Source organism: Haliotis cracherodii, unplaced genomic scaffold (assembly GCF_022045235.1).
Source record: "Haliotis cracherodii isolate W230 unplaced genomic scaffold, xgHalCrac1.p SCAF_13, whole genome shotgun sequence".
In the NCBI taxonomy this organism is placed as follows: Eukaryota; Metazoa; Mollusca; class Gastropoda; order Lepetellida; family Haliotidae; genus Haliotis; species Haliotis cracherodii.
The window spans coordinates 6,486,151-6,505,547 of record NW_027266268.1 but is presented as its reverse complement, the minus strand read 5'-3'; the positions used below and the strand labels follow the sequence as shown (position 1 = coordinate 6,505,547).

Genomic DNA, 19,397 nt, shown 5'->3' with positions numbered 1-19,397 from the left:
CATGAGAATGTACGTAAATATATCATGTGATACAAGACTCTAGTGTGCTTCACACCCGATTTCCGATGGAGATATCATTGTAACCCACAACGTTAAAAACTAATGGTTCAAGCTATAGAAAGAAACACTTGCTTCTTACAACTTAGAAGAACAAAACCACGCAAAGTTTACGCAAAACCAGAAAAACTACGAAACAAAACAATAAAAATAATGAAACATTAAAATAATATGAATGTGTTTTGAAAGTAAAAAACATTCATTTGTGGTATTTCAAATTTTACTGAGCAATAAAAACTAACCAACAAATACATACAAAGTAAAACATAACAAAACAAACACAAGGCAACTAACATTCCACTCATACCCGCCACTAATTAATCATCTCACATAACGAGAATTTCTAATGTGTTTCCCACCGGAGAGCTTACATATATTGTACGAGCGCTTTGATCAATAACGTGAGAACATAATGTGACAAGTTTGTGTGTCCTTATGCGCACACAGATTGGTGTCTGTAACGTTTACTTTTATATAGACGGGTCCCAGTTTATGAGCATATACAAGGGCGGACAACTCTCATTCTGCATCCTTGCTCTCCGAGACGATTCCATTGTATATCTGCTTATGCACTATATCCCTGCCTGAAAATAGACAACGGAATTATACAAATATGACATTTGTCATCTATAATTGAAAGAAGCACGTGTTGCACGGAATGGGAAAATTGTTCAGCAAGAAGAAGTCACCGAAATACGACAGGTAGATTTGGTAACCAAATGTGGTCATGTCTAAACAAATTAATATTTGCCGGTATGCGGTAAAATGACAGCAGTGTGCTTAACAGATCTATGTACAAAGGTTGAATGAATTTGGATTTATTTTTACATAACTTAATAATATATTACCCATTGGGGTCAGGGAATTCCTATAAAAACTCCGCACAGCTGCTTTGTAATGTTTCGATCATTTGGGGCAGTTAATGGTTAATAATGGTAAATAATGGGGTTTCCCTTATTTGAATGACGAACGACGTTTTAATTTTTATATTTGCCTCCTAATATCATCTATCTAGTTAAAATAATGGCATACAACAAAATAGATCAGGATTTAGAACACTTGAATGAAACAACTTTTATGTCGTCATTCATTGTGAAGTAGAGTCACTGAAGCATGTTAAAGTTTGTTTGTTGTTTATGCTACACTCTAGAATATGCCAGCTTTGCAGTCTCTAAATAATCAAGTCTGGCTCAGACAATCCAGTGATTTACATCATGAGTCTTAATATGATTATCTGATCAACTGACCCTGATCAGCGAGCTTGATCACCAGATCACGTTAGTCGTCTCTTACGACAAGCATTGGTTGGTTGGTGAAGACCAATTGTAACATTGATCTTCACTTTGGTGTTATATTGTTGAGCATGTGCAAGAGTTGACCAAAGACCAGTGGCGGATCCGGGTGAGGGGTGGGGGTTTGGCTGGGGTGGCAGTCCTGGGGGTGGCCACTCCCCTTTTTTAAATGTAAATATATAAAATATTCTCCCACCCCCTCCCCCAAAAATATTGCCTACTATGAGAACATGTTAAGTTGGTTGTTAAAGTAAAATTAATAATGGTTTACATATCGTATTTGTGATTTTTTGTGGGGGTTCCAAATGGCCCAAGTTGAACCCCTGATTTTTAAGATCCTGGATCCACCCCTGAAGTCCAGTTGGTAGAAACTGGGAAGGGCACCGTATTTTCTTGAGTATAGTGCGCACCCATGTATAATGCACACCCCTCTCTAGCGGGTTCAATATTTTGGAAAAAAAATAAATTTGAATATTATGCGCAGAAAAAATTTACACCCTACCCCTTCAGCGAAGTCCGGCAAACGAACGGGTGATGAGAAACTTCGTCAGTACAAATTCGAAATTTGAGATAAAAAATCACCAGACATGTTGATTTATCATTTAAATTGTATTTTTTGTTCAGCTAGGCATTGTTTTTTATATCCAGGGATTAAGATTACCTTGTGTATTTTCTCGTAAACTAAGCCAGACACAGCAATCAGCTGTACACACGTTTTCTTGGAATCTACCGGTGATTCGGTCAAAACACACCCAATGATATAACTTTACAGTATTTTAATACAAAGGATCGGCAAAAGTTGTATCTGAAACTATTTTTTATCAGGAATAATGAATCGTCCAACAAAAACAAATATGACTTTTAACGAATCAAAGTATGGCATTTATGATATATGTATGTAAAGGTATGTATGTTGTCATGATGATATGATACCCATGTAACGATTCCTGTAAGTTCTGTAGGAAGGGCATCGATATGGCAGAAGAAATATCTAATATGTTTTGCAATAACTCAGCCTGATGACTACTTTATGAAACAAAACTCCAAAGCATAAAAACATTCAGAACAAAACAAAATTACCCAGTCATTCAAGTTGGTTGATAGCAACAACCTGACATCCTTACATAGCTTGCTGATGTGGGTTAACCACTTTGTGAGGCGGTGGGGTAGTCTAGTGGTTAAAGCGTTCACCTGTCCTGCTGAGGTTTGATTCCCCACATGGGTACAATGTTTGAAGCCCATTTCTGCTGTTCCCTGCTGTGATATTGGTGGAATCTTGCTAAAGGCTGCTTAAAACTACACTCACTCACTCACTCACTTTGGTGACGTGGACAAGGTGCCAACCTTGAATCAGATGGTCTGTGGATCAAATCCCAGCGTGGGATTTCTTTGCAACTACAGTCACATTGGTGACTGATCTGAACGCCAGTCAGGGCTGCCTTCTGAAACCTAGTCATTAAAATCTAGTACAACAGTCCATCTTGAAAGATGGGCTGTAACTACATACTCTGTTACCATTCTTGGGGCTCTGGATTAGAATGAATTCATCAGGTGTTGATTGGTTGATTGCATTTCTTCATACCCAGAATGTGTGGACTGTTGCTCATAATATCAATCACTGGTTTTTCTTGTCCATACTCAGTTGTTTACAGACCTTCTGTCATATAGCATAGGTTCACTATTGCTGAGTGTAGCGTTAAAGCTACAATGAATTTGTTATTAGATTCTCATCCCTAACCGCCTCACCAGAAAGCACAATGGTCACATCCTAAATTAGATAGTGGCTGCAATGTATTGCAAAACAGTTGCACATGCGAAGTTGTTTATGAAACAGGCTTAGGGTTTGATTCCCAACATCAGTACCAAATATTGCAATCGAGATCATTTCTCATGTCCCTGCCAGAATATTGCTGAAATATTGATAAAAGTGGTGTAAGACCATGTCTCTCAATGTAAAACCCTCAAATCACAGACACTCAGTGCAATTCTTCTTCCAGTTTTAACTCAACCTCCAAGCAGACGGACAGCCCAGAAAGAGAAGGTGGAGTGATGTCTAGCAGTCCAGTGCATCAGGAGGCAGTGGTCAGTCTCGCCGGGGTCCAGACTGGCCTCAGTCTCTCAGGCAGCAAGGATAAGGTGAGGCTTAAGTTATCATTGTAAGCTAAAATATGACAAATTCTGTATTAATCAATCAATCAATCAGTCAAAATAAGGCTAGAGATTTTGAATAAATTCTTTACAGATTTTTGAGGGAAAAGTCCTTGTTGGGTGGGAAAACATAAAAAAAAGAAAAAAAAGGACATTTCAAATTTGTTTTCTGTTTAAGAGTTGTCTGAATTTGTAATTTTTGTGAAGCTGATCTTGGCAACATTGTAATGTAACATATTGTTCAACCTTTATTTGGATAAAACCATGTAAGTTTGCATTCAGTGGAATAACATTGTTTAGTGCTTTTCACAATTTCAGATATGTTTCCATCAATTGATTTTACAAAAATCTCATGAGGAAGTGTGCAATGCCATACGATGTGTTAGATACATTGTATGAAGGTTACTACGGTTGAGCCTGGAAATTCCAGCCAAGTTCGGCAAGGGTGGAAACAGGACTTTTATAGTCAGTTAACACTCTTGCCTTGGGAAGATGGGTTGCTGCATGTCATCGTATCCCAATTGCGTGGATCGATGCTCATTATGTCAGTCACTGGATTGTCTGGTCCAGACTTATTTACAGACCGCCGTCATATAGCTTGAATATTGCTGAGTGCAGCATTAAATAAACAAACAAACAAACATACAAACCAAATCCCAAATCTTTTAGTCATACAAAGGATACATTTGCAGTAAACGGACATTATGTCAAGGGAGTAATCATTACTTGCCGTAAGCTAATGTGATGAGGATCATTAATGTCATCACATGATGGAGAGAGCCTCTATTAGAGACCCAGTGTATGACCTGGCATCAGACAGAGGCTGGTGTGTATTGGAGGAGAGAGGAAATCAGTACTCCCAGAGCTCCAGATACATTTTTGAGCAATTGAGTTTTTACTCTAGGGTTCCTATTTTAATTGGGTTATTACATTTTTCATTGGGTAAACAATATTTTTTCACTCATCTTTTCATCACTCTATTGGGTTTTTCCCAATTTTAGTGAACATTTCAACATGTTCAAGATTTAAAAAATATGAAATAATGTTCTAAAAATAAAGGCTTGACCCAGAAAGTAAATTAGCTTGTAATTGTGTTATCGTAATAGCTCGCGAGCTGTTTTTATACATTTGAGTTTTTCATTTAATGCATGCATTTCTGTATGTAAGTAAATTGAAAGTAATTGGGTTTTGAATATTTTTGGGGGTATTTTACGCAAATACGCTGCTTATATGTATCTCTGACTCCGCTTGTTCCAAGCAGTGTTGAACTCAGCAACTGTGTTGTTTGTTTACTCCAGACTGTGGTCCTGTATGACTACCACAACAACCGACTTGAGGATCGCTGGACAGGACATGAAAGAGAAGTGACCAAGGTATGTGTTGCAGATGTCAACATTATCTTATTGTTTTGTTGTGATGGAAGCTGTTAAAAGTAAGCCTGATGATTTTGGTTACGACAAATTCTGCGTTGTGTTGCAATGTATTCTGTTACCATGGTTACTGTGTATTCTAGGTGTGCTACGGTTCAGCCTGTCACGGCATGTTCAGTGCTTCCCGGGACAAGTCAGTGAGGATGTGGCAGAGAGGCAACCCAAATGCTGTGAGAGAGTTTCAGGGTCATGACCTTGTAGTGACTGCAGTGACCCTGAATCCAGGTAAACATGTCAGGGGTGCCCTATCTGAAATTGATGTGCAGCCTGCATTATTTGTGGCTTGGTATTAGAGATTTATTACCCTGCTGAAAAATGTATTACCCTCCAACGTGGGTTACACAGTATTTTATCAAGATCATGTGGACCAATCCGATCTCATCATTCTGTCATGGAGGTATGATAATTTCTTTTGCCCTGCACTTTATAACTTAACCACTGGTCATAAATATGTTCAACAAAAATAACATACCTAAACAATTCATTAGGTTATATATTGAAAAACAAAATATATTTATATTATTTTGAAATTGGAAAACACAAATAAGTTATGAACAGCTATTTTTCCAATAATGACCCCTTGGGAAGCCCGGGAAACATTGGTATTTATATTGCACGATTGACATCACTCCTTGGAAACCCTGGGAAACATTGGTATTTATATTGCACGATTGACATCACTCCTTGGAAACCCTGGGAAACATTGTTTTTTATATTGCACGATTGACATCACTCCTTGGAAACCCTGGGAAACATTGGTATACATATTGCGCAATTGACATCACTCCTTGAAAAGCCTGGGAAACATTGGTATTCATGTTGCACGATTGACATCACTCCTTGGGAAGTGTGGGAAACATTGGTATTTATATTGCGCAATTGACATCACTCCTTGTAAAGCCTGGGAAACATTGGTATTAATGTTGCACAATGACATCACCCCGTGGGGAACATGGGAAACATTGGTATTCATATTTTAGTTTGAGATATAAGTAATATTAGGATGGCCTGGTCTGGATGGAGAAGGCCGGGCACCTGCAATGCCACTTCAGTGTACCGTTTGAACTTAAGCCCTGGAATGGTGCTGTCTAACATGAACTTGGTATGTGTGATCCTGATGCTGTTGTTGTTGTTGTTGCAGACAATACGATGCTGTGTACTGGTTCCCGTGACAACAGTGTGAGATTGTGGAATGTGGAGACGGCGAAGTGCGTCATGCAAAACAGCATACCACAGAATCTTGTTAGTATCAGTAATATTATTTCAATATTTTCTCCACTGATAGGCTTGGAATGAATGTCATGAAGAAGTGGTGTGATTTAGCCTCATTTTAGATAAAACACAACCCCATATTTCAGGTCCAGGGGGTTGATCTGATTCATTTGTTAAATGTGTATGTGTGGCTGTGTACATCTGTTTCCTATTTTTTAGTAACTCAATCAACCTATCAATTCACATTTGACACTGAAACTCGTCTAGAAAAGAATATAAATAAGGCAAAACAAATTAAAAGTCTTGGTTCGCAGGCACTGCCCGCATCATCATAATGTCTGCTGCATGTTTCGTTTTTATTTCCATTACCCCCCCAAAATATATAAAATCCTAATATGTGATCCAATATAGCATGCAGTTACTTCCCTTTACCTGCACACTGCTTAACTGCGCTGTTTGTGATATGGTCATGGAGTTTGTATGCTTGTTTTTGTCCCGAGGCCCTTTCTCATGTTGATGGTACACAACTCTTTATTTGGTTACATACCAGTTTCAACAAGCAAAAAAATACAGCTTTTGGACTAATGATAATGGATACAAGAAATAAGGATTGGTGATTGTTGAAAGTTCTGAGGAGAAAACACACTCGGATTTCAGGCAGGAAGCCTTATGAAAGTATCATTCTGATGCTAGGTACATGCACTGGGCTTAAAAAGATAAGAGAATTGGTTATCAGGCAATTACTTTTAAAAATATAGTGCGGGAGGGCTGTGTTTTTGTTTATCTATAGTTGGTTTGTTGCAGGTGACGGATGTCAAGTGGATCCCAAACAGTAGTCTGGTGGTGCAGGTGGGGGAGGACAAGCAAGTTAGGTAGGCTATACACTGTATCCCACTGTATCACACGCTCTATGCTTATATATAGGTACTACCAGGCTTCTAGAAACTATCCCATCCAGAAACTTCTCGAACGATCAAGCTTGCCATGTTCATGTAAACAACCAAGGGGAGATAACTCTAATTCCAGTACAAAACCATTCTGGAAGGCTCCACTCTCTGCTGTGGATTGCTGTTTGAGTCCAGCCACGTCAGGACACAATATCTTTTCCCAGTAAAGTAAACAATGTTTATAATGAACAAGCTTATAATGAACTGACATATATAACAAATGAGTTGTTTTTTTGTCCCAGTCGTTTGCTTTATATTTCATGATGTACAATACTCGGAATGCTTATGACAAACTACTGTCTGAATGGACTAAAATAAGTGGTCCCTTTACAACAGTTTGTACGCCCACTAACATCACGGACAATTACCACAAGCCTTTACAACAGTAAGTAGGCCCACTAACATCACTGACAATTACCACAAACCTTTACAACAGTTTGTACGTCTGCTTACATCACTGACATTTACCACAACCTTTACAACAGTTTGTACTCCGTGAACATCACTGACAATTACCAAAAACCTTTACAACAGTTTGTACGCCCGCTAACATCACTGACAATTACCACAAACCTTTACAACAGTTTGTCTGCCCACTACCATCACTGACAATTACCACAAACCTTTACAACAGTTTGTACACCCACTAACATCACTGACAATTACCACAAACCTTTACAACAGTTTGTACGCCCGCTAACATCACTGACAATTACCACAAACCTTTACAACAGTTTGTACACCCACTAACATCACTGACAATTACCACAAACCTTTACAACAGTTTGTCTGCCCACTAACATCACTGACAATTACCACAAACCTTTACAACAGTTTGTACGCCCACTAACATCACTGACAATTACCACAAACCTTTACAACAGTTTGTATGCCCACTAACATCACTGACAATTACCACAAACCTTTACAACAGTTTGTCTGCCCGCTAACATCACTGACAATTACCACAAACCTTTAAAACAGTTTGTACGCCCACTAACATCACTGACAATTACCACAAACCTTTACAACAGTTTGTACACCCACTAACATCACTGACAATTACCACAAACCTTTACAACAGTTTGTACGCCCACTAACATCACTGACAATTACCACAAACCTTTACAACAGTTTGTACGCCCACTAACATCACTGACAATTACCACAAACCTTTACAACAGTTTGTACGCCCACTAACATCACTGACAATTACCACAAACCTTTACAAGAGTTTGTACACCCACTAACATCACTGACAATTACCACAAACCTTTACAACAGTTTGTACGCCCACTGACAATTACCACAAACCTTTACAACAGTTTGTCTGCCCGCTAACATCACTGACAATTACCACAAACCTTTACAACAGTTTGTATGCCCGCTAACATCACTGACAATTACCACAAACCTTTACAACAGTTTGTACGCCCACTAACATCACTGACAATTACCACAAACCTTTACAACAGTTTGTACACCCACTAACATCACTGACAATTACCACAAACCTTTACAACAGTTTGTACGCCCACTAACATCACTGACAATTACCACAAACCTTTACAACAGTTTGTACGCCCACTAACATCACTGACAATTACCACAAACCTTTACAACAGTTTGTACGCCCACTAACATCACTGACAATTACCACAAACCTTTACAACAGTTTGTACGCCCACTAACATCACTGACAATTACCACAAACCTTTACAACAGTTTGTACGCCCACTAACATCACTGACAATTACCACAAACCTTTACAACAGTTTGTATGCCCACTAACATCACTGACAATTACCACAAACCTTTACAAGAGTTTGTACGCCCACTACATCACTGACAATTACCACAAACCTTTACAAGAGTTTGTACGCCCACTAACATCACTGACAATTACCACAAACCTTTACAACAGTTTGTACGCCCACTGACAATTACCACAAACCTTTACAACAGTTTGTCTGCCCGCTAACATCACTGACAATTACCACAAACCTTTACAACAGTTTGTATGCCCGCTAACATCACTGACAATTACCACAAACCTTTACAACAGTTTGTACGCCCACTAACATCACTGACAATTACCACAAACCTTTACAACAGTTTGTACACCCACTAACATCACTGACAATTACCACAAACCTTTACAACAGTTTGTACGCCCACTAACATCACTGACAATTACCACAAACCTTTACAACAGTTTGTACGCCCACTAACATCACTGACAATTACCACAAACCTTTACAACAGTTTGTACGCCCACTAACATCACTGACAATTACCACAAACCTTTACAACAGTTTGTACGCCCACTAACATCACTGACAATTACCACAAACCTTTACAACAGTTTGTACGCCCACTAACATCACTGACAATTACCACAAACCTTTACAACAGTTTGTACGCCCACTAACATCACTGACAATTACCACAAACCTTTACAAGAGTTTGTACGCCCACTACATCACTGACAATTACCACAAACCTTTACAAGAGTTTGTACGCCCACTAACATCACTGACAATTACCACAAACCTTTACAACAGTTTGTACGCCCACTAACATCACTGACAATTACCACAAACCTTTACAAGAGTTTGTACGCCCACTAACATCACTGACAATTACCACAAACCTTTACAACAGTTTGTACGCCCACTAACATCACTGACAATTACCACAAACCTTTACAACAGTTTGTACGCCCACTAACATCACTGACAATTACCACAAACCTTTACAACAGTTTGTACGCCCACTAACATCACTGACAATTACCACAAACCTTTACAAGAGTTTGTACACCCACTAACATCACTGACAATTACCACAAACCTTTACAACAGTTTGTACGCCCACTAACATCACTGACAATTACCACAAACCTTTACAAGAGTTTGTACGCCCACTAACATCACTGACAATTACCACAAACCTTTACAACAGTTTGTACGCCCACTAACATCACTGACAATTACCACAAACCTTTACAAGAGTTTGTACACCCACTAACATCACTGACAATTACCACAAACCTTTACAACAGTTTGTACGCCCACTAACATCACTGACAATTACCACAAACCTTTACAACAGTTTGTACGCCCACTAACATCACTGACAATTACCACAAACCTTTACAACAGTTTGTACGCCCACTAACATCACTGACAATTACCACAAACCTTTACAACAGTTTGTCTGCCCACTAACATCATTGACAATTACCACAAACCTTTACAACAGTTTGTACGCCCACTAACATCACTGACAATTACCACAAACCTTTACAAGAGTTTGTACACCCACTAACATCACTGACAATTACCACAAACCTTTACAAGAGTTTGTACACCCACTAACATCACTGACAATTACCACAAACCTTTACAACAGTTTGTACGCCCACTAACATCACTGACAATTACCACAAACCTTTACAACAGTTTGTACACCCACTAACATCACTGACAATTACCACAAACCTTTACAAGAGTTTGTACGCCCACTAACATCACTGACAATTACCACAAACCTTTACAAGAGTTTGTACACCCACTAACATCACTGACAATTACTACAAACCTTTACAACAGTTTGTACGCCCACTAACATCACTGACAATTACCACAAACCTTTACAACAGTTTGTACACCCACTAACATCACTGACAATTACCACAAACCTTTACAACAGTTTGTACGCCCACTAACATCACTGACAATTACCACAAACCTTTACAAGAGTTTGTCTGCCCACTAACATCACTGACAATTACCACAAACCTTTACAACAGTTTGTACGCCCACTAACATCACTGACAATTACCACAAACCTTTACAAGAGTTTGTACACCCACTAACATCACTGACAATTACCACAAACCTTTACAAGAGTTTGTACGCCCACTAACATCACTGACAATTACCATAAACCTTTACAAGAGTTTGTACACCCACTAACATCACTGACAATTACCACAAACCTTTACAACAGTTTGTACACCCACTAACATCACTGACAATTACCACAAACCTTTACAAGAGTTTGTACACCCACTAACATCACTGACAATTACCACAAACCTTTACAACAGTTTGTCTGCCCACTAACATCACTGACAATTACCACAAACCTTTACAAGAGTTTGTACACCCACTAACATCACTGACAATTACCACAAACCTTTACAAGAGTTTGTACGCCCACTATTATCACTGACAATTACCACAAACCTTTACAACAGTTTGTACACCCACTAACATCACTGACAATTACCACAAACCTTTACAAGAGTTTGTACACCCACTAACATCACTGACAATTACCACAAACCTTTACAACAGTTTGTATGCCCACTAACATCACTGACAATTACCACAAACCTTTACAACAGTTTGTACGCCCACTAACATCACTGACAATTACCACAAACCTTTACAAGTGTTTGTCTGCCCACTAACATCACTGACAATTACCACAAACCTTTACAACAGTTTGTACGCCCACTAACATCACTGACAATGACCACAAACCTTTACAACAGTTTGTATGCCCACTAACATCACTGACAATTACCATAAACCTTTACAACAGTTTGTATGCCCGCTAACATCACTGACAATTGCCACAAACTTTTACAACAGTTTGTCTGCCCGCTAACATCACTGACAATTACCACAAACCTTTAAAACAGTTTGTACGCCCACTAACATCACTGACAATGACCACAAACCTTTACAACAGTTTGTATGCCCACTAACATCACTGACAATTACCATAAACCTTTACAACAGTTTGTATGCCCGCTAACATCACTGACAATTGCCACAAACTTTTACAACAGTTTGTCTGCCCGCTAACATCACTGACAATTACCACAAACCTTTACAACAGTTTGTCTGCCCGTTAACATCACTGACAATTACCACAAACCTTTACAACAGTTTGTTCGCCATTAACATCACTGACATATGTATGAATGTGATTTTTTTATTGTTTTCCATGCAGATTGTATGACACTCGTAACCTGAGCGTCATCCACAGCTTCACCAAGAAGCAGTACATCCAGATGTCATGTGACATCAGCCCGGATGGCGTCTACTGCCTCACCTGCAGCAATGGCTTTGGCGGCAACGGCTGTGAAGCTACGGTAAGTAATAGGCTGTCATTGTTCCCTTTATCTAGTTCTGTACAGTTTTGATCCTGTGAACTTATTGGCTGGCTCTATATGTATACTACTCAAAAGAAGTTAAAGAATACTGATTCTTTCATAATTAATGTGTCATGGCAGAATTAAAAGAATCGGGTGTTCTTAAACTTTTTTTGAGTAGTATATATGTTGTGCTGTGGGATTTTCAACAAAGTGAGTGAGTATAGTTTTACAATGCTTTTAGCAATATTCCAGCAATATCGTGGCAGGAGACATCAGGAATGGGCTTCACACATTGTACCCATGTCGGGAATCGAACGTGGGTCTTCGGCATGACGAGGGAATGCTTAAACCACTAGGCTACCTGACCGCCCTTTTCGACAAGAGATGTTGGTGTTACCATTATCTTATGTCTATATAGGGGCTGCAGGGTAGGCCAGTGGTTAAAGCGTTCACTTGTTGCACCAAAGGCCCGAGTTCAATTCCGTCACATGGGTACAAGGTGCGAAGGCCAGTTTTGGTATTCCCAGCTATGAGGTTGATGGAATATTGCTAAAAGTGGCATACACCCCTACTCAGTCACAGGTTTCAAACCTGGTGAAGTTAAACTACGTTGGTCGTAGAGAGTAGTTTGATTGGTGACCATGTTTGCCAGTTTTGTTTATGAGAGTTTCTTGTGGATCAGTCCTGCCCCACACTGTTTGTTTGTTTGTTTGTTGTTTAACGCCGCACTCAGCAATATTCCGGATATATGCGGTGGTTTGTAAATAATCGAGTCTGGACCAGACAATCGAGTGATTGACATCATGAGCATCAATCCATGCAATTGTGATCGATGATATGCATCAACCAAGTCAGCAAGTCTGACCACCCGATCCCGTTAGTCGCCCTTTACGACAAGCATAGTCGCCTTTTACGGCAAGCATGGGTTGCTGAAGACCTATTCTACCCCGGATCTTCATGGGTCTGCCCCACACTGAAGCACATGTGGTCGCCTTAGCTGTTCACCCAGCAGTGACTAGTACCCAGTAGGATGAGATTGTAATGTGACTGTTAACCTTCTGGCACCTCACAGGCAGCTTGGGTTGTATGATTCCAAGGGAGTTGAGAATCAGTTCCCGCTGTATTGAAGAAATGCCCATTCAGGGCAAAAATCACATTTTGTGCAGAACTCTTGCAGGATTTGACATTTATCTAACGAAGCATTCGTCAACTAGACAATTTTAACAAGTCCGTCGAAACTTGGCTTTATACGTATAAGCGGATTTTTATTTCGTTTTGAAGTGAAGTTGAATTTTGTCTTATTGCTTTCCAATAGTGCATGTCTGTATGTTTTCACTCGGGATCTCCAGATTCACTTCAATTAGCTATTCTTGATGTGAATAAGTTTGTCATAAAAATGGCAAATGCCAGGTGCATAACTACAAAATACACGAAACCTAAGCTGAAAAGTTTGCAGAATTGTATGCAGAATTATCAAAAAATAGTTGGAGGATTTACAAAAACTGACAGCAGAAGTATTTGTCTGCGGAATACAGCGGGGACTCAAGAATGAAAATTGAGTGCACACTGATCCATGGACTGGGGTAATATTGACAGTATAGCACCATAAGCACTCACTTAGGTGGAATATGGCTCATTATAAATGGACTTGCTAGTTGTACTAAGATCAAGACGATGAAGTAAATTATCTTTGTGTTACCATTATCATGTGTAAAAGATACGACATGCAGATTTTGTCACTGAGTGAGTTCTGAGTTTCTCCCATTTCTCCCATTATTTCTCTATGATTTGTTTTTTAATTCAGCTGTGGGATCTAAGAAGTCGATCTTTAATCCACGAGTTCAAGGGTCACATAGAGGCCATTGAGGCGTGTATATTCCTCCCGAGCAGCGACCTCCCCCTTGTGGCCACAGCTTCGAGAGACTGCACAGTCAAGGTCTGGAACAGAGACACAAAAGGCAAGGAAACAATCTGTTAAACAATGGTATGGCATGATTAGGCCATGGTGCCTGATATACCATAGTGTCCCAGGAATTGGCCATGGTGCCTGATATACCATAGTGTCCCAGGAATTGGCCATGGTGCCTGATATACCATAGTGTCGCAGGAATTGGCCATGGTGCCTGATATACCATAGTGTGCCAGGATTTGGCCATGGTGCCGTATATACCATAGTGTCCAGGATTTGGCCATTAGCCTGATATGCCATAGTGTCCTAGGAATTGGCCATGGTACCTGATATACCGTAGTGTCCCAGGAATTGGCCATGGTGCCTGATATACCATAGTGTCCCAGGATTTGGCCATTAGCCTGATATACCATAGTGTCCCAGGAATTGGCCATTAGCCTGATATACCATAGTGTCCCAGGAATTGGCCATGGTGCCTGATATACCATAGTGTCCCAGGAATTGGCCATGGTGCCGGATTGATTTTTTTGTCAAAAGTTTGAGGATAGGCTGTAACCCACGAGAGACCCTCGTCCACAGAAACATGAAATCCAGAGACACGACACAAACTGCTCTTTTGCAATCACCTGTATGTTCATGATTGATTGTATGCTACTCAAAAGAAGTTAAGGATCACTCGATTATGTCATATGTATATAGTTAATCTGTTATGGCATGACAGATTAACAACAGTATATGAACGAAAAGGGTGTTTTTTAACTTTTCTTGAATAGTATGAAACGAATAGGAGTGTGTGTTGCGATCTGATTGGTTGATTAAATGGGACTAAATGGGATACAAAGCCCAGAAATCTCCTTGAATATTCACTGTGCATGAATAGTTTTGACATCTGCAATATTCCAGCTCTATGACAGCGGTCTGTAAATGGTTGAGTCTGGACCAGATAATCCAATGATTGATATCATGAGCATCGATTTACGCAATTGGGATATGATGACATGCATCAACCAGATCAGCGAGCCTGACCACCCAACCCCTTTAGTCGCCTTTTATGACAAACATAGTCGCCTTTTATGGCAAGCACGGATCCTGACCCATTCTATCCCAGATCTTCATGGGTACATGATAAATATATATTTCTTCAATCCCAAATTTGAAAAGCATGAAATTTGTCTTGGCAAAATAGATACCACGGTAATTATATAGTAAGTTTGATCTTTTGATCAGTATTTATCAGAACAACTTCAATTTAGATTTTTTTTCTCCACATTTTACGAACTGGTGATTTGAGTTTTCATGGAAACATGTGATGTCATACATTGTATCATGATGTCATCACATTCCAGGGTGATGCCATGTCTGACTCACAAATGTGGGAGGTCACATAGATAACTTATGTACTTTGATAGACATTATGTGTTTTACTGAGTATTTGATGAACGGCCATTTCACTTTAGTACTTGAACATTTTGGGCATCAAATACCCAATAAAAAACCCAAATCTGAAAACGCATAATGTTTATCTCCTAAATTCTTGAAATAAAATTCTAATAATTAAATCTACTTACAGCTCTAGTGTCAGATTTGTCGATCAGCGGTGCTGGACCAATCACCTCTCTTCTGGCATACGAGGACGGCAGGTGAGTTATCTCCCTTGAATCATAACTTCTAAGATAGTCAAGACGCTCAACATAAAGAATTTGTTTCATCACTTAACCATTACCACAGTGTGTTACCTTAAAGGGAGACTAGGCCCGACTAATTGGCAGCATTGCAAGTTTGATGTACATCCATCAAATGACCTTTACATGTTTAATTCTTAGCAGTAAATGATCACCAGTTCAGTGTGCGAAATAGCCACCTGCCCGCTAACCTGTGGCTAGCAATATTTCAATCGGGCTAAAGATTCTGAAATATCCCAAGCCCGTCTTGTTACTGAAATTTTAAAAGGGATTATTTTATGCACAACTCTTATTTGATTCGATTAATAAAGTTCTCTAATTTCTCTAGATCAATACGACTATCAACCCCAAAATTAAATAAACATAAATGATGCATGTAGCCCGATTAGAATTATCCTCTTTCATCTTGTTTGAGTGACTGTTGTCACTGTAACACTGTGTATAACAAACATGTTTTGATTGGTTGTAATTTGTAGTTAACCAATCACAAGCTGTGTTAACGAAAAACTTTGACTACCCATTTCAAACATTGCGGGGATGTAAATCAACTGTTACATTTTTAAGCTTGTGAAATCTGAAACTGGCTTGTAACTTTTAAGGCAAGCTAGCCCACATGGCCAGCAATATTTGAGACCATTTCAAACGCTGCACTAGATAGAGGAACATGCTTTTCCTTTAACCTCAGTGGTGTTTCCCAATATCAGTATGCCAGTGACATACGTTAATCCAGGTGAGTGTAGGCCTTTAGCAATACAATACTTTGCAGTGTTTGAAATAAGCATGAAAGTACTGGGGTCCTTGTCATCACCCTAATATTAAAGGTCATAGTTATAGTTTTAGGTGGCCCCAAGGTCTCATCCCAGACCTAATTCACTCCATCTTCCCGAGGCAAGAGAGTTAACTGACTTTAAAAGTCCAGTTTCCATGTGCACCCTTGCCGAACTAGGCTGGAATTCCTGGGCTCGATCGTAGCGCCACCTGTGGCTTTTATGAGTTATGTCCCTTCTATGCCTCTCCAATGGATAATCAAGAACTATATTGTGATAAAACAAGTCTTACAATGCGAAGTGCATCAAATCACATGAGCACCTTGATTAAAAACATAGAAAGATTTAGGAAATATCTGTTGACAATGAGCTGGTGGTGCACATGCTTTGCAAATCCTGCAATCAACCGAAATCTGCATGACAATTTAAGAACCGAATTTTGATTTATTTGATTATTTGATTTCGGCAAGGGTGGAAACTTGACCTTTATCGTCAGTTAACTCCCTTGACTGGGGAAGATGAATTCACGTAACCAACCAGACAATATTCTGGGACCTGTAATGTTTGACGTGGAATAGCATGACTGATGATTATAAGCAACTATTTCCAGTGTCCTGGCCGGCTCCTTCAACATGGGCATTCAACTGATGGAACTGAAGAAAGGACAACTCTCCAGGAGGTCACAGTTCTAGCAATGGCCGACCTAGTCAAGATATCTGCTGCCATACCCAGTTGCCATCATCTAGATGTGGATCACCTTGTCAACAGGGTGGTCAACGTTATCCCTTAGTATTGCCTGGTCATCCTTGAATCACCTTGTCAACAGGATGGTTAACGTTATCCCTTAGTATTGCCTGGTCATCCTTGAATCACCTTGTCAACAGGATGGTTAACGTTATCCCTTAGTATTGCCTGGTCATCCTTGGATCACCTTGTCAACAGGATGGTCAACGTTATCCCTTAAAACAATTATTATTGCAGTGACCACATCACGGGTGTAGGTTTATCACGTCACAAGACTTTTCTCTTGTTTGTAAACATACGCACTTATCCTGAAATAAGAACAGACGGGCCGAATGCAAGTCATTCGGTGCGCTTTACACATTGTTTTGTGTAATTATATGGATACACTACTACAACTGCTTACAGTGAGGTGCATGACAATGTAGATTTATTGACCATATCGCTAGGTCATTAGGACTTCGAGGACAGGATGTGAAGGATGAATACGCAAATGGAAATTGTGTTTCACGTTTTAGGAGTTTTTCTCAATGACATTTCTTGATGTATGTTTATCTGTGTAGACTTGTACAAAATGAATCTTGAAAAACACATGAATGAACCGTGTAAGATGTGACCATGTGGAGAGTGATTGGCTTCATACGGCTGTTAGTATTTTGTAACTCATCCGTAAGAAAAACACACAAGCTTTCTCTATTAAAAAAACTAGACTGAAGCCATTTTACTCTGCACGATGCTTGCGTTTTCGAATTCACTGTGTGGAGCTCTTTAGTTTTGGTTTGAGAACTGAATCGGGCAAGTGAAGTCACGCTCAAAAGTTATTTCATGCATGATTTAAAAACACACAGATCCGTTGATGTACGTACTGTCCCTTTGACCCAGCTCACTTACTTTTCTTGCCTGATTATTTGTAGATCACCTTGTCAGTATGATTGGGGACTTTATACCATAGTATTGAGTGGTCAAAGCTCTTGTCAACATTGTGAACAACTTTATCCCTTAGAACTGCCTTGTATGAGGAAGTCTTTGATGGACATTTAGAAGTTGGAAGAACATGAATGCATCACTTATAGCCTCATCTTCTTGTTGATGTCGAATGAAGACTCCCTTGTTCCATACAAAGTGTCAAATTTTCATGCCTTGTAAGAGGTTCCACTCTTGTTAATATTTCAGTATCTATGGTGATAGTTTATGAATATTGATAGGTATTTTCTTGTGATAAGCTGGCTGTCATTTGTGTTGGTATTGGATGGGGATTTTAATCACTGGGCAGGCGCGGATCCATTTTGACAATGGTAGCATGCATACTTCAGAAAGTGAATTTCTTTTCAAGGGGCTGACTAAGGGTGTCTGAAAAGGGGGAATGCACCCCCCTGAACCCCTCTGCACCTCCCTGTAGATCTGCCAGTGCTGGTTATGCATAAGTAAGGAGTCAAACAAATTGTTATACTCAGTCTGTTTGTATATCCAGCGTTAGATTTTGGCACTAGTCCTGTAGTCCTTGCCAAATTGCCCAATAGTTATATTAAGGTGTCATAAGGATGAGAAGAAGTTTGCCATTTTTAAGGGTTTTGCTATATGTTATCATCATAAGGGCTAGCTGATGTCAAATAGTGCTTTGTTGTTGTGTTTTGGCTGATATCTATTTGTTGTGATGTGATAAGGAATGATGGGACCAAATTGATGGCACAAATAATGTACCTTCCTGGTCTCGTTATTGAGGAGTATGTTTGTATATTTTGATTGACTGACTGTGATTTCAAACTTACATCACTTGCCTTTAGTCTCACAGAGCCAAATTGTACTGTGATGTGATATTTGTGATGTTTATTTTCTGTGAGCATATCAGTTAAGAAGATGGACAATTTAACCTGAGATACCACATATTAACACAACACACTGTGAGATACCGGAGTATACACATTAATATATCACTCCAGGAGTGAGATACCACACACTAACACTGCACACTGTGAGATATGGGAGTATACAAATTATATCTCTCCAGGTGTGAGATAACTTTGACAATTTTCCAACCA

General features: G+C 39.5%; 1 protein-coding gene across 1 annotated transcript; it reads left to right on the top strand.

The window, feature by feature from the left end:
• The first annotated feature begins 606 nt into the window (after nt 1-606).
• Nucleotides 607-18,687, top strand: LOC139458818 (WD repeat-containing protein 31-like). Its single transcript, XM_071240242.1, has 10 exons — nt 607-759; nt 3,347-3,485; nt 4,796-4,870; nt 5,011-5,152; nt 6,069-6,169; nt 6,944-7,011; nt 12,115-12,256; nt 14,064-14,217; nt 15,739-15,808; nt 17,228-18,687. Exons 1-10 carry the CDS (start codon nt 716-718, stop codon nt 17,307-17,309), a joined length of 1,017 nt encoding a protein of 338 aa, XP_071096343.1. The 5' UTR covers nt 607-715; the 3' UTR covers nt 17,310-18,687.
• Nucleotides 18,688-19,397: the final 710 nt, after the last annotated feature.

What these genes read in the sequence shown, in the direction of transcription:
- LOC139458818 (XM_071240242.1), top strand. Translation starts at nt 716, where the DNA reads ATGGGAAAATTGTTCAGCAAGAAGAAGTCACCGAAATACGACAG. An exon ending in ATGAAAGAGAAGTGACCAAG is followed by an intron (nt 4,871 to 5,010) that starts GTATGTGTTGCA and finishes TGTGTATTCTAG; the next exon opens with GTGTGCTACGGTTCAGCCTG. An exon ending in CTGGCATACGAGGACGGCAG is followed by an intron (nt 15,809 to 17,227) that starts GTGAGTTATCTC and finishes AACTATTTCCAG; the next exon opens with TGTCCTGGCCGGCTCCTTCA.